This window comes from Myripristis murdjan, chromosome 24 (genome assembly GCF_902150065.1).
Source record: "Myripristis murdjan chromosome 24, fMyrMur1.1, whole genome shotgun sequence".
NCBI lineage: Eukaryota > Metazoa > Chordata > Actinopteri > Holocentriformes > Holocentridae > Myripristis > Myripristis murdjan.
The window spans coordinates 10,957,173-10,969,846 of NC_044003.1; the positions used below are offsets into that span (position 1 = coordinate 10,957,173).

At 42.1% G+C, this 12,674-nt stretch overlaps 2 protein-coding genes across 3 annotated transcripts in view; both read right to left on the reverse strand.

Moving 5' to 3' along the window:
* Positions 1–142: 142 nt before the first annotated feature.
* efhc1 (EF-hand domain (C-terminal) containing 1) lies at positions 143–5,706 on the reverse strand. Its single transcript, XM_030047840.1, has 10 exons — positions 5,644–5,706; positions 4,450–4,671; positions 4,006–4,293; positions 3,722–3,871; positions 2,633–2,825; positions 2,060–2,286; positions 1,414–1,554; positions 951–1,164; positions 318–449; positions 143–174 (listed from the first exon to the last, which is right to left on the reverse strand). The coding sequence occupies exons 1-10, from the start codon at positions 5,704–5,706 to the stop codon at positions 143–145; spliced, it is 1,662 nt and encodes a 553-aa protein (XP_029903700.1).
* An 856-nt stretch (positions 5,707–6,562) lies between these two features.
* The window catches only part of eva1aa (eva-1 homolog A, regulator of programmed cell death a), an 88,264-nt gene continuing 82,152 nt past the window's right edge, over positions 6,563–12,674 (reverse strand). For both annotated transcript variants that reach the window (XM_030046520.1, XM_030046522.1), the window contains 2 exons: positions 10,441–10,653; positions 6,563–8,663 (listed from right to left, as the gene is read on the reverse strand). In XM_030046520.1, the coding sequence (XP_029902380.1) occupies positions 8,284–8,663; positions 10,441–10,653 (593 nt within the window). In that variant the 3' untranslated portion in view covers positions 6,563–8,283. The remainder of the gene's footprint in view (positions 8,664–10,440; positions 10,654–12,674) is intronic.

The following is a 12,674-nucleotide window of genomic DNA, read 5'->3' on the forward strand; positions in this document are numbered from 1 at the left end:
GAGACAGGTCCCATGTTCAGGTCCAGGAATTACTGCGACAAGAAATGCACTGAAGAGGCTTTGAGTCATACTTTTGTGGTCATTAGTAGAGGAGAAAGGTCATAACACTGGAGAGTAATAACAGCCCAGTTTTTTCATGACTTCAAGAAGAGGGCTCTGCTACTTCATTACCACCTGATGAGGAAAGAGGAAAATTTGGCATAAATGGTGAGCATAAACCACATCACCTATGAGAAGAGTTTTGTTCCAAAATACAACAAAGTGAAAAAGTAACAGACATTATTAGACCAAAGTACCATTTTGGTCAGCTGCTGTACCTTTGTCTTGATGTATGCCCAGCCTCTGGCGCAAGGAATCCAATGTCTTACATGGGATTTGGTCTGAGACGGACTCCAGGTATTTAAGCACGTAGTGGTCAGCATCAGTCAGCACAAAACGGTGGCTGAAAACTAAGGTGAAAGACAAGGGAGATCACAGAAAGACAGGATAAACTGAACACTGATATTCTCTATTGACTCCTGTAGAAAATGTTCTTTGTTCTTGTCCCTTTCCATAGGAGGGTCATCTGTAAAATAGCAGCTGGTAGGGACACATTACTGGAAGGGCACTTTGGCAAGGCAGATGCTGCTGTTTGCCGAACAAAATCTTGCTGCTTGCAGTAGACCACACTGCTGCCTGAATATGCAAAGTTAAAGGTGCAGCTGTTGTTTTGAAGGGGTTAGGTTATTGAGATCAAACTATGTGGTGTACTACAATGATCATGATCTATGACAGCTTGATGTACATGGAAAGGTAGCTGTAGTACTTTACTGAAACTAGTAGCTAAAATAAGGCTGGATTTTCTTTTTTTTTTTTGGAGCAAAGACTGTGGCTTCATGTACTCTTCTGGGAAGCCCAGGCTCAACTACAGATATACAAATACAGATTTGCAGAGCTACTGAGATCCTTACCCTCTATAGTGGCTCCAACAGCAAAGTCAGCGGGTGAATAGAACTCAGGATTTTCCACAGTGGAGCCCGGCTTGGGAATGCGTGTCTTTTCCAAGAACTTGCCACCGATGATCCCGGAGTTGCGAGTGGGCTTTTCAAAAATACTGATCATGTCGTCGGACAGGAAGTAAGAGAGTATGAAACGGCGGCCCTCATCTTGGGGGTTCTGGGAGTCCTGGGATATCAGTAACAGGGAACCGTCTTAACACAGGACAAATGCTGTTTTGTCTGTGGCTCATAAATTTGTCTGTTTTACAAGCTGCTTTGACAGATAACCAGCTATCCCTCAGATGTCCTCTACCCTATAATTCATAGCTTAACTAATTTGTATAATGGTGAAAATGGGTGATGAGTGCAGCTGGTGTGGCCAGTCAATGAAATAACACAACAAACAGCACAAACACACTGGCACATGGTGTCTTACCAGCGTGGCAACATAGCGCAACACTTTCTGGTCATTCTCCAGCATCTTGATCATGTTCTTCTTGGGAGGCTCAGGGACAAGAGACAAGCAATTCTGGAGAGAGTCTTCCAGCGAGCCAAAACCATTGTAGGGAGGAACCTCCTGTAAGGACGTACCACACAGAAAGGAGTGGGTAATGGAGAATGTAAATCATTCACATATAAACCCTTCTACAGTTTCTACACAAAACATTATTTTCAGAAACAGGACTGCCACAGGGGCCTGGAATACACTTGCAAAGTAGGGGTCAGTTTAATTTTCAGGTTTTATCTTTCTATCAGGACAAAAAACTGGAACTCATTCGCACATTCAGTCTAAAACATTTAGTTTTGTTTTTAAAAAGGGAAAAAATAAAGCAGGTAAAATGACCTTCACAGGTTTCAGTGCCCCAAAACTGCTCACTATATGTGATAACATGGTTGCCTTATACCTTATACCATTCTACAATATTCGTAGCTGGGATAGGAAAGAGTGTAGGGACGTATTCTGCAAAAATGAGCAAAAATCAATTTGAAAACTTACAAACTGATGCAATACAGACTGACAAAAGTGTGGCTTTGACTTGTTCCTTTTTTCTGAGAGTGTAGCACCAACAGCATTTTCTCACCATCTTCCTGTTCAGAAAAGTGTCAGCCTTCTTTGGCCCCTCCTTGGGCTTGATCTCCACATCTGGGTAGTTCTTCTGAAAGTAGGCTTTGGTGAAGCCATCACAGTCATACAGCAGAAAGCGACGGCCCAACAGCTTCACTGTCTCCCCGACCTGGAAGTCCTTGGGCGAATAATACTCATCCACTTCCTGCGATGAAACCTCCAGCACACAGCGAGGGAAGGGATCTGGAGACGGGAGGAAGAGAATTAGTCAGGCATGCGGTTATTACAACGGTGTCTTTAAGAAGAGTGAGTATCCTCCTGTACTGTCAAATAAACACTCGGATAGATGGCACCACGAGATTATTGTATGGTGTAGAACAAAAGAGCTAAAATAATATATTACAACTCCAATCACAGAACAATTGTTAACATATAAATATTCAAATAAGATCCACTCTTTAAACTTCAACAAGATGAGGAGAAACAAATAATGAAACATCCACTTTATCCAGAACTGACCTCTAGTGAATCTCATAATATTTGCAGTGAAATTAAAAAGAGTTGAAAGTGATAGAGCATTGCAGCTCACCAGAGGCCTCCCTCATTCTCTTGGGCAGCCTCTGCCTGCGCATCAGGATGGGGAAGGCATCTCGGCCGCTGTTAGGTGCATGGACCTCTCTGATCTCCACCGTGTCATCCACCAGGTAATACTGGATAGTTACAGGCCTGGTCTCACCATACAGGGTGTCAGCATTGTCCCACAGTGCAAAGAAACGCAGCACCTAATGGATAAGGGGGAAGCCAGGAATAGCCAGGACTCAGAAATAGTGTGCCAATTATTTCAGGGCAGGAACCCTGATCGAGAAGCAGTCCATGGTGAGAAAATCAGAAAGGCACATGCTGGGTCCATATTGTTGGCACTGGATGACAGGGGAAAGCACATGCTGAAAAAATATTAACTTTTTGGAAGCAGGCTATCATTTTATTTCCCCAAATTATAACCCAGATTATTCCAAAAAGTTATACTTATGACTGCATGCTTTCCCCACATATTATTTTCTCAGTTTTGGTCATTTTAACAGTACAGACTCTCTCTGTTTTGCTTGGCTGCGTGGACTCATTTTACTGATGTTAAATGAAAAAGAGTTTAGAGCAACAGTCTTAGTTTTAGTTTGACAACCATGTATTTTTGAGATGTTATCATACTTTCTGAGGCTTAGAGTAAAAATAAAATGGCTTCTATAAAAGACCATATAAAGCTTCAGGTTAAGTAGAACAAAAATCACCAAAACTAATGTGTTGCTGCAAAAGGAGTAAAATAGTACTACTAACTAACTACCTAGTTAGGTTGCCATGTTGTTTGCCGTTATTTGGGTAAAGATCAACATGTGGTAGCAATGTTACCAGTCTCTTAATGCTTGTTGGCATTACAAATTTACTTTATTCTTAACATTGCAGCCTTTTAACAGTGGAGACAAATTTTAAAAAAGAGAGTATAACTAGTATCACAAGAAGTCATACAAACTACAAAGACAGACAATTGTGGCTTAGAAGTAATCTATAACAAGTTTGGATGGGACATGATTGTGTGCCCGTGGCTTTCTGTGTTTATCTAGGTCTTCTTAGAGCTCCTATCTATTTTTTTCTGGCTGTTTGGAGATGAGGGAGTTTCCTTTACCTTGCGGTCCATGGTGAGGAACTGGTGCAACTCATCGAAGTTGGAGGGCGTGATGAAGGAAGGCTGGGGTTTGTTGCGATGTGTGATGTAAGGGTCTACTGGGATTGACTCTGGTTCATTCAAAACAATGCCTTCACTTTCCATAAATTCCTATGAAAGAGAGAGAGAGACAGAGAGACTGTCAAAAGGGTCAGATTACATCAAACTCCCCAGTACATATTCAAGTATTTGAGAGGGACAAAGATGCACTAAGGAAGAGAGGGATCACACAGGTGAGGGCTCACCTGTGTGTGTGCATCGCACTGTGTGACGTGGTAGTTGACCCCGTACACCTCCAGGTCCATTCCTAAGTTGAGGTCTTTCCAGTGGTAATGCTCTCCGCGCTCGTTCTTGGGTAGACGCTGACGTTTGATCAGCTTGCCCTGGGATAACCCAGAGTTCTCCACCGGGGGCTCGTTGATGCACATACTGTCATCCTCGAGGTAGTAGTAAATGATCACAGGGCGCACACGGTACCTCTCCTCCGCAGAATAAAGCACATCCTCTTGGAAGTAGCCATAGAAACGCAGCACCTGCAAGCAAAAGTTTAAACACGTGCAGAGATATGAAGAAAAAGTACATCCATGTGAGTCTGTGTTGTAGCAGCCTTATACAGTGCATGCATTCTCTGTGTGTGTAAATAATATAGAAATCCCACCACTGAGTGCATTTCAAGGGTTCCTGCGTACCTTCTTGTCAAAAGCCACATGAGCAGGGATGAAGTCTGAGGTTTTGTTGTGGCTAGAGGAGCAATAGGTGATGTCTGGGGTCTCGATGGATAGCTCGCTGATCTCCTGCTGGATCAGCTGCTCTGAGAGGAGGGGAGTCTGTCCAATGCCCACAGTGGGCCGACGGGGCAGGGCATAGCCATTCCTATAGGTCAGTGTCTGGGGCCGATGGAAAGCTGACTTCTACATTGAAAGATCAAACATCATACAGGAGGGAACAAACAAAATATATGCTTGCTAGGATTACAATGAAAGAGAGACCAACAGGGGTTCTTTTGTTTTGCTGTTGTCTCGTCTTTTCCCATGCAGTTGTGCAAGGGTAAGAGTAAATGGTTCAAACTATAATCTTTTAAAGGTGCATTGTGTCCCTCTAGACTCGAGTGACAAATGTGTAAATGTGAGTCTACACAGTTCTCTCATTGTCAGGCCAAGTCACTGACACATTCCCCTTTTTTCCACACTTATTCCACATTTTTTTTTTTTTTTTTTTTTTGTCAGTTGGGTCTAAATGGCTCTTTCTTCCATCGACCATCTGCAAATTTTCATAGCACACTTTTTGTTGGAAATTTGGAAACACAAAAAGTGCACCACTTCTCACTCTTCTCATCTTTGATGAACGTTCATTGTGAGAGGTTTCACAGTCAGTCACTGATCATTTGTTCTCTGTAATGAATGTGATGTAAAATGTGGTGAATTGCGACACTTAAGCAAAAAACTACTCACTTACAGTAGAACATGGGTCAATGCAATTAATTACATCCACCTCCATTCTCATAGCATGTCTTTAAGAATATTTAAAGATGTTTTGTGGATATGTTTCGTTAGATACATTCAATAATGACCCCCTCTTTGTGCACGTTAAATGAGGGCAGATTACCTCTACCACAGCAGTAAGCCTGTAAGCCTGTAGACGTATGAACGTATGACAAATGAATATAACTAATGTAACAGCTCGGTCTAACCTACAGTATCTTACATGCATTCATTCAAAAATATATTTTAGACACTATATTGTGATATATCGTGCCTGTTCGTTAGGGTACCGACATTTTTCCTCCTTACAACTACAGTTAGCTAACTTTGAATAAGTATGCCAGTGTAGTCCCCCGAGCTTCGGACATTAACTTTAAACCCAGCCGTTAGCAACAGTCTTACCGTTGCGTCTCGAAAAGTGTATCCAGGTAAAAATGGCAGTCCGTGTCCAGTATTTACAGACATTATCAGTCTTCTTCCAGTAGTATTTCAAATCCCCTTCGCTCCAGAAGATGTTAAATTGTACTTTTCTTTGCAGCTTGTGGAGTTAGGCTTTGCTAACTTGCTAGCCTAAAGATTAAAGCATGGTTAGTTTATGTGGTCTCCATGGAAACGGTTGAACGGCAACAAATTCCTCCGGACAGGCGCTTAAATATAAGGCGACTGTCAAGGAGATGGAAATGAGAGTGAAGAATCAGGAAAATAAATAAATAATCTGTTTAGAAGTCCAGGATGTATTTGGAAGTGTTTAACACTGGTTTTAAAAGATGTGCATACATTATTTTTTATTTTATTGAATCCAGAAAATTGCTTGTCTAAGTTTGCATCTACGAAAAAATGCCTACTAAATCACAAATAGAAGAGTGATGTCTGCAACTGAGCTGATTCTTCATGGCCACAAATAATGTTGCTGCGAATGGGTAAATGTTATTAATTTAGGAGCATGCAATTTATACAAAGTTGTGAGTCCTACTTTTACCACCAGAGGGCGAGCAATACATATATTTTTCCCCTCTGCACAATCACCATAATGCAGATGCAGGGACAGTGTGGATGTGGTGGTCAATAGTGAGTTTATAATGACCATGTATGGTATCATAGTTTATTCTTCTAACAATTCCTATATTATTTGGAAGTGTAGGAATATTTCATGTTATATCACTGTTATATTTGTGTAGTATCCTATTGCTTGTGTGGGTTACCAGGATTCCTTTTCATGGGGCCTAACACAAGCACTATGCCTGTTTGAGGTGACATTGATAAATCAACATGCTCTTTTCAAAAGGAAGTGTGAAAAAAAGCAAAGACAGTTTTTTTTTCTTTTTAAACACAGTTTATTCCAAGCACAGGAGTCATATTTTGGTCTCACTTCCCCAGCTATTGGCACATTTCAGTCCCATTCAAATTTAAACACAAAAATAGTTTTTTTAGTAAAACCATACGTAGTGGCAGTCTTACTTAATATGGATGACCCTAATATGCCCTGTGTACTCTAAATTCAACTCTCAGTCAGGAAAATACCAAGCTTTTAATTAAATCTATAATTATTTCTATAGTTGTATCCAGTGCAGCACAAACAGGACTGGATTGACAATAGCTTATATTATGAAATTGGCAACATGATTGAGGAGACTCTGTGCAGCCACTGGGAACCTCATTTCAGAGTGCTGGCTCCTTCTGCAGATGCTTTCCATGAGCTTCTGATCAGCACTAGAATGTTAAAAAGAGGGACACAATGTGCACAGGAAGTACAAGTCCCATGGTTTTCTATGAGGAGCACAGTAATAATTTGTAGCTGAACCACTGATGTAAAACTGGCCAGGATCCGGTTATGTACATATCCATCTGGTGAGATAGCAAGTGCAATGTTTAACAGACACAATCACCATTTCCATGTAGAGTGTACACACGCCAATGTAACAAAGTCACAACAACAGTGAAAGGGAGTATACAGAAAAATCAGATCAGTTAGAGACTGATGGATCCTTTGGCCAGTTTTAAGGGATAAACCAATTGCATTCCTGATGCCAATGACTTCTTAATAGCTACGTAAGGCACTGCACTGTGAATTAAACATATCAAAAATAAGGTTAAATCGCTAAACCTCTTTGAGGCTCTCAACATGATATTTATAATTAATTAATTTCTTTTTTTAAAATGTTGACGCAGCTGTCAAAATGGACTGATCCCCTTCTTAGGAAGCAAATACATCAACCAGACACAGAAACACTAGGATTGCATCCCTGAGGTGCCAGACAACCTTCGCCAAGTATAAAAATATCTCATAATAAACCATAATTGAGAACAAAAATACACAACAACAAAAAACTATTAAATATTATAAAATAGATTTCATAAGGGCTGAGATGAATTCCCAAAAAAAAAAAAAAAAAAAAAAAAAAAAAACATCTTTTGGTTTTTATACAGTTCAAAAAGGCAGCACGGTTATTGACTGTGGATAGATTGTCTAACATAGTTCATGTTCTCCGTCCCACCGTCCGGTCTACTTTAGCTCTACGCCGCCTCTCTTTAAACTCCCCACTTGAATACTGGAGGGTACTGAGCAGAAAGCAAGCTGCAAGCGTCATAGTCTTTCTTTCATAGCTGCCCCACATGCTGCATTAAAGAGGCAGTGGTCCTTCGGTCGCCATATAGTCCATCTGGGCCTACGTGTGTCTAAGGCAGCTATCCCATAAATCCCATTTCAGCAGGGCCTGGTGAGGTCACGAGCAAGGCAGTGCAGCAGATGGCCTTTCACCCCTAGTTTCCACCAATAACAGGTCGGTTTTGGGCCAAGCTTACTGTGCAGAGTGTGAGCTTATTCTGTTATTGAATGGGGTCTAGCTTATAGCACACACAGGGATATGCAAACTGGCTGAAAGGGAGAGCTTTTTTCCCCAAATCTGCCATACCTCCAAATCAGACTGGTCCACCGTGGTCCTATTGCTGTTGCACTCTTTCTTATAAAGGTTCAAAGGGGACTAGTCTCTTGCCCCCTCACACCCAAGTGTATCCTTTTCCATTTTCCTATCAGCTGCCCCCTCAGTAATACCGGTTGAGGCTGCGTGTCCCAGGGATGTCGGGCTGCCCGTTCATCCAGATCTCCCGGATAATGCGCTCCCTCTCCTCGAGCCTCTGCGCTCTCTCCAGCTCCTCGGCCGACGTGAACACGTTCATGTTCAGCGTGCGCTCAAAGCGCCGGTGCCGCCGCGCCGACAGGTCCGAGGTGGTGTCCCAGTCCGAGTCCGAGTCGCTGGAGTCGGAGGACGAATCGATGGGGCGGGCTCGCTTCTTGGCAGGGGGGCGCTGGCGGGGCTGGCAGTCGGTCCGGCAGGAGATCTGGACCACCAGAGCGAAGAGGGTGAGGAAGAGTCCCAGACACACACCACAGACAAAGAAGAGCGCAGCCCTTTCTGGGTGGTCTGGTAGGGGATAGAGTGATAGATACAAAGAGACAGAGGGAATTAGATTTAGTTGATGTCTTACAGAACATATGTCAAATGCTTAATCAAATCCCTCTGACTTATGATGGGTCTCTCCTTTTAAAGTCTTTGGAACATAAACTCATTTTTCCTCTGACCTGTTCAGCCTCTTCTATTATAAAATGTTTCCCTCAACTGTAAACTGGCTGTAATACATGTTGGCTGCAGAGTTACAACTCATGTGACTACATAGCCTACTTGTGTTGCTACACATGGTTCAAGGAACAGCTCAGATTTTTTCTCACTGGATGAGAACTGCCTTGTGGAGCTCAAACTGCCTAAAATATACATGTGAAAAACAACTCACTGCTGAAGAGCACTGGCAAATGGGTGTATTAGATACAGCTTGCCAGCATTCTTTGAAAGGAAATAGTTCCTAAAAAGCCGTTTGCCCCTAAGTGCTGTGGGTTATGGTATCCCTACTGTTGTTTTTGGAAAGTGTTGTTGCTGTTGAGTTTTTCACATGTAAAGTTTTAACACTTTGAGCTCCTCAAATGAATACCAATCAGGCACCAGAGTATCGGGGTGAAGGAAGCCCGGGAATGCACTCGGGATAAGTGCAAAAATATATTTGTTTGTATTTTGCGTGAACTGTTCCTTTAATATGCAGCTGCGGCTACGCTTTGTTTAGTTTAGGTTCTAAGCTGTACTTTCTTGAAACGGCTTTGCTTTCGTGATATTTAGATTGATTTGACCTTGCTCACTGTTCTGCATAATGTAACTGTATTCTATAAAAGTGAATGGCCTCTTAAAAAAATGGATAAACATTTTCAGAAGTAAGAGGCTGGGCAAACTGAGTTCAAGCAGGTTTAGACTCCACTACATCCCTAGCCCTCAGCTTTTCTACAGTACGTGCTGTATGTGTTTATATGACTGTTTATGCACCATATCTGTCACTCTGCATCATATGTTTAATTGGATGACAAAGAGGGGGGGTAATAAAACAGGAAACATCCAATTCCCCCCACCATGCATTTTCGCAGCTGGCTGGAGCAGGTGACTGACGGTGTGTGCGTATGTATATGTGTGTGTGTAGTCAGGTATCTCTATTTAACATCTGCATTCCTCTGGCCCACATCTACCCACCTCTCAGTCCCAGGAAAAGGGAAACAGGGCTCTAGATTTTACCCACGGTGCAAGTGTACCACCCACATGTACCACACATGAAACCGGTGGTGTGGAGGTTTATTCCAAGTCAGAATTAATGAGCAAGTAATAGGAAGATTTTTTTTTTTTTTTTTTTAAATCCAAACAAAGGTTTTGCAGAGCACCTTCTTTCATGGTCCTGCAACTGCACACAGTGTTCAGTGAAGGTTGAGCAGCTGAAATGGTGCAGCTGGGAGTTAAGTGTCCTACTCAGAAGTACCTTGACGTGTACTGACCATTTATTGGACACTCTGTCAGACCAACAATGTCAAATAAAGTAGTACTTAGAGATGGGTACTAAGTATTTTTTTACAGCTAGTTCAGAGATTCAAACTGCAAACTTGAAAGTTAAAAGCCCACGACAAATTATGATTATGATGGGATATAAGTAAATTCTGTTTATCTAGCCTCTGAAGCTGGGAGGGATTCACGTGTCTTGTTCAAGGACATTTCAGCAGGGGTGTGACTCGAGTCCTCTGGCTGAACGACTTTAATCCCACGTCACCCTGCCGTCTTTATCCTACTTTATCCTGTCTAATATTGACACAACACTGTCTGAATGCTGTCCTACCTGCTACGTAGGTGTAGGCTGCCAGCGCATTGCTAATAAGGGCCATGCTGGAGCTAGAGGTGGAGTTGATGATGGGATTTATATCCGGCGGTCGCAGAGGCCTTTCTCCTCCTCCTCCTCCTCCTCCTCCTCCTCCACCTCCCCCTCCTCCTCCTGTTTCTGAAGACTTCTCCTCCTCGGAGTAAGAGCCGGATTCTCTGACCCACTTCCTCTCTTCAAAAAAAGATATAGGAAGAAAGATATATTAAAGATACAATTCAGATTTATTTCATTGAAAACTGAGCTGTCCGCTCAGTATTTGTATTTTTTTTTTTTTTTTTTAACTTGGACACATATGTTTTGAGTTATAGATGGACCATAAAGACACAGTGAGGTCAATATCTGCAGCCACAGATGCAACAACAGATAGTCAGTGTGACGTTTCACTGAGTTTTATGTCTCTAGCAGACACAGGGAGTGACTCAAACACATGGACAGCCAGACTGTGACGCCACTCTTTGCGTCATTTACAGTAAAGTGAGTGTATTGTCTCTGGGGAACTGTGACTACAGTGCAGAGGTCTGCTGAATCACACACAGCCCCTCGCAGGTTTAGATTTTAAAAGATATGGTGCTATAAAAGGATGCATCACAAACACACACACACACACACATGCACACACACACACACACACGTACACACGTACACGTACACACATACACACACACACACACACACACACACACACACACACACACACACACACACACACACACACAGAGCAGTGTGATTCACACGTTAACATTGCATCCGCTTCTGTCAAATTCATTCTGACTCAGGTCATTAAGGGAGCAGAACCACATGGAAAATGTTTTGACTTTGGAAACATTTCAGAAGCTCCCCCGAAATCTCCCAAATGATCTATTTATAGATGGGAACAGCCATTTCCTCTGGATTTCCAGCTCAGCATGACTTCTCTCGGTGTTTAGATACTGGCTTGTGTTGTGTACATGCTGGAGCTGAGCTGAGATGAGAGCGCAGAGAGATTTGATCACTTGGGCTCACTGGATGCATGTTTGCCAGGAAACAAATTGATTTGCACTGGGAACAAGATGGTATTATTATTATTATTATTATTATTTTAACTTGTTTTAAGAAAAAAAAAGTACACTGAATATGAGACTAAATAAAATGGTAAAGGATTGGTTTGGGTTATATTCCCTATCCTTTAAGATGTGGATTTTGTGCAGTGTATGAACTCTAAATGGGAGCTTTGACCGGGGAATTTTAGATCTGTGCATGGGAAAAGCTTCACCGAAAACAAAACACTTAAGTTAGGGAGCCAAAATAAATAAGGGACATTCGATACAAGCCTAAATTTAGAGATCAGTGACCTGAGCTTGGTGGAGTGTGTGCATGGGTGTTCACGCTCGTTTTTGTATCTACATGTTTGACTTTTTCGTGAGTGTGTGTAAGCACAGCTCGTTGATCTGCCATACACACTGGTGACCTCTAATTGCAGAAGCTCTAAGGTGTGTCAGACCCTCTTTATCTGATAAATGTAGTTTAGGCTGGAGCTGCTCACTGAGGAGGTAAGTGGTTCCACCTGGACCCACTGCTGCGGCGAACACATCAGCTCGCGTTCAACCAGCCGACCGCAATCCCTCTTACTAGCACGCACAATGATCGACCGACATCTTTCATCGATGGAAAGAACTTACAAGGCTGGAAAATACAAAATATTGCTCTTTCCATAAAATAGTCCGACAAAGTAAAGCCAGGTGAACGCTGTCATCTCACTGATTTCAGCCATTAAATCTACCGAGTTACTAACATAATAATCCATGGCATTTATATGTAAATAAAAGTCGATTTTGTTGCTTTGTATTGATGATTGAGTCAACTGTGATTCAACCTATAGGTAGCGACTTTTGTGTTTCTGCACATGGCAATACCCATTGGTTAGGAATAAAGTTAAAGTCAAGCCAAAAAACTTTTAAAAGTGTAGTAACATCAACATGAGTCTCCAAACTGTTAACAGTAAAAGTAATATGTGCAAAAGATATATAGCAGGGATGCACAACACTGGATGTAGAGTCGATATCCGATACTCTTTTGGCCAGCTGACGATGCCGATACTGATATTTGCACATATTTTTTTTCCACATAATTGCAGAGAATATTAACTCTCCTGTAGTGGAATTAACACATTATTATACCTGCTCATATCATGATAACCCACAGGCAGATGCAGA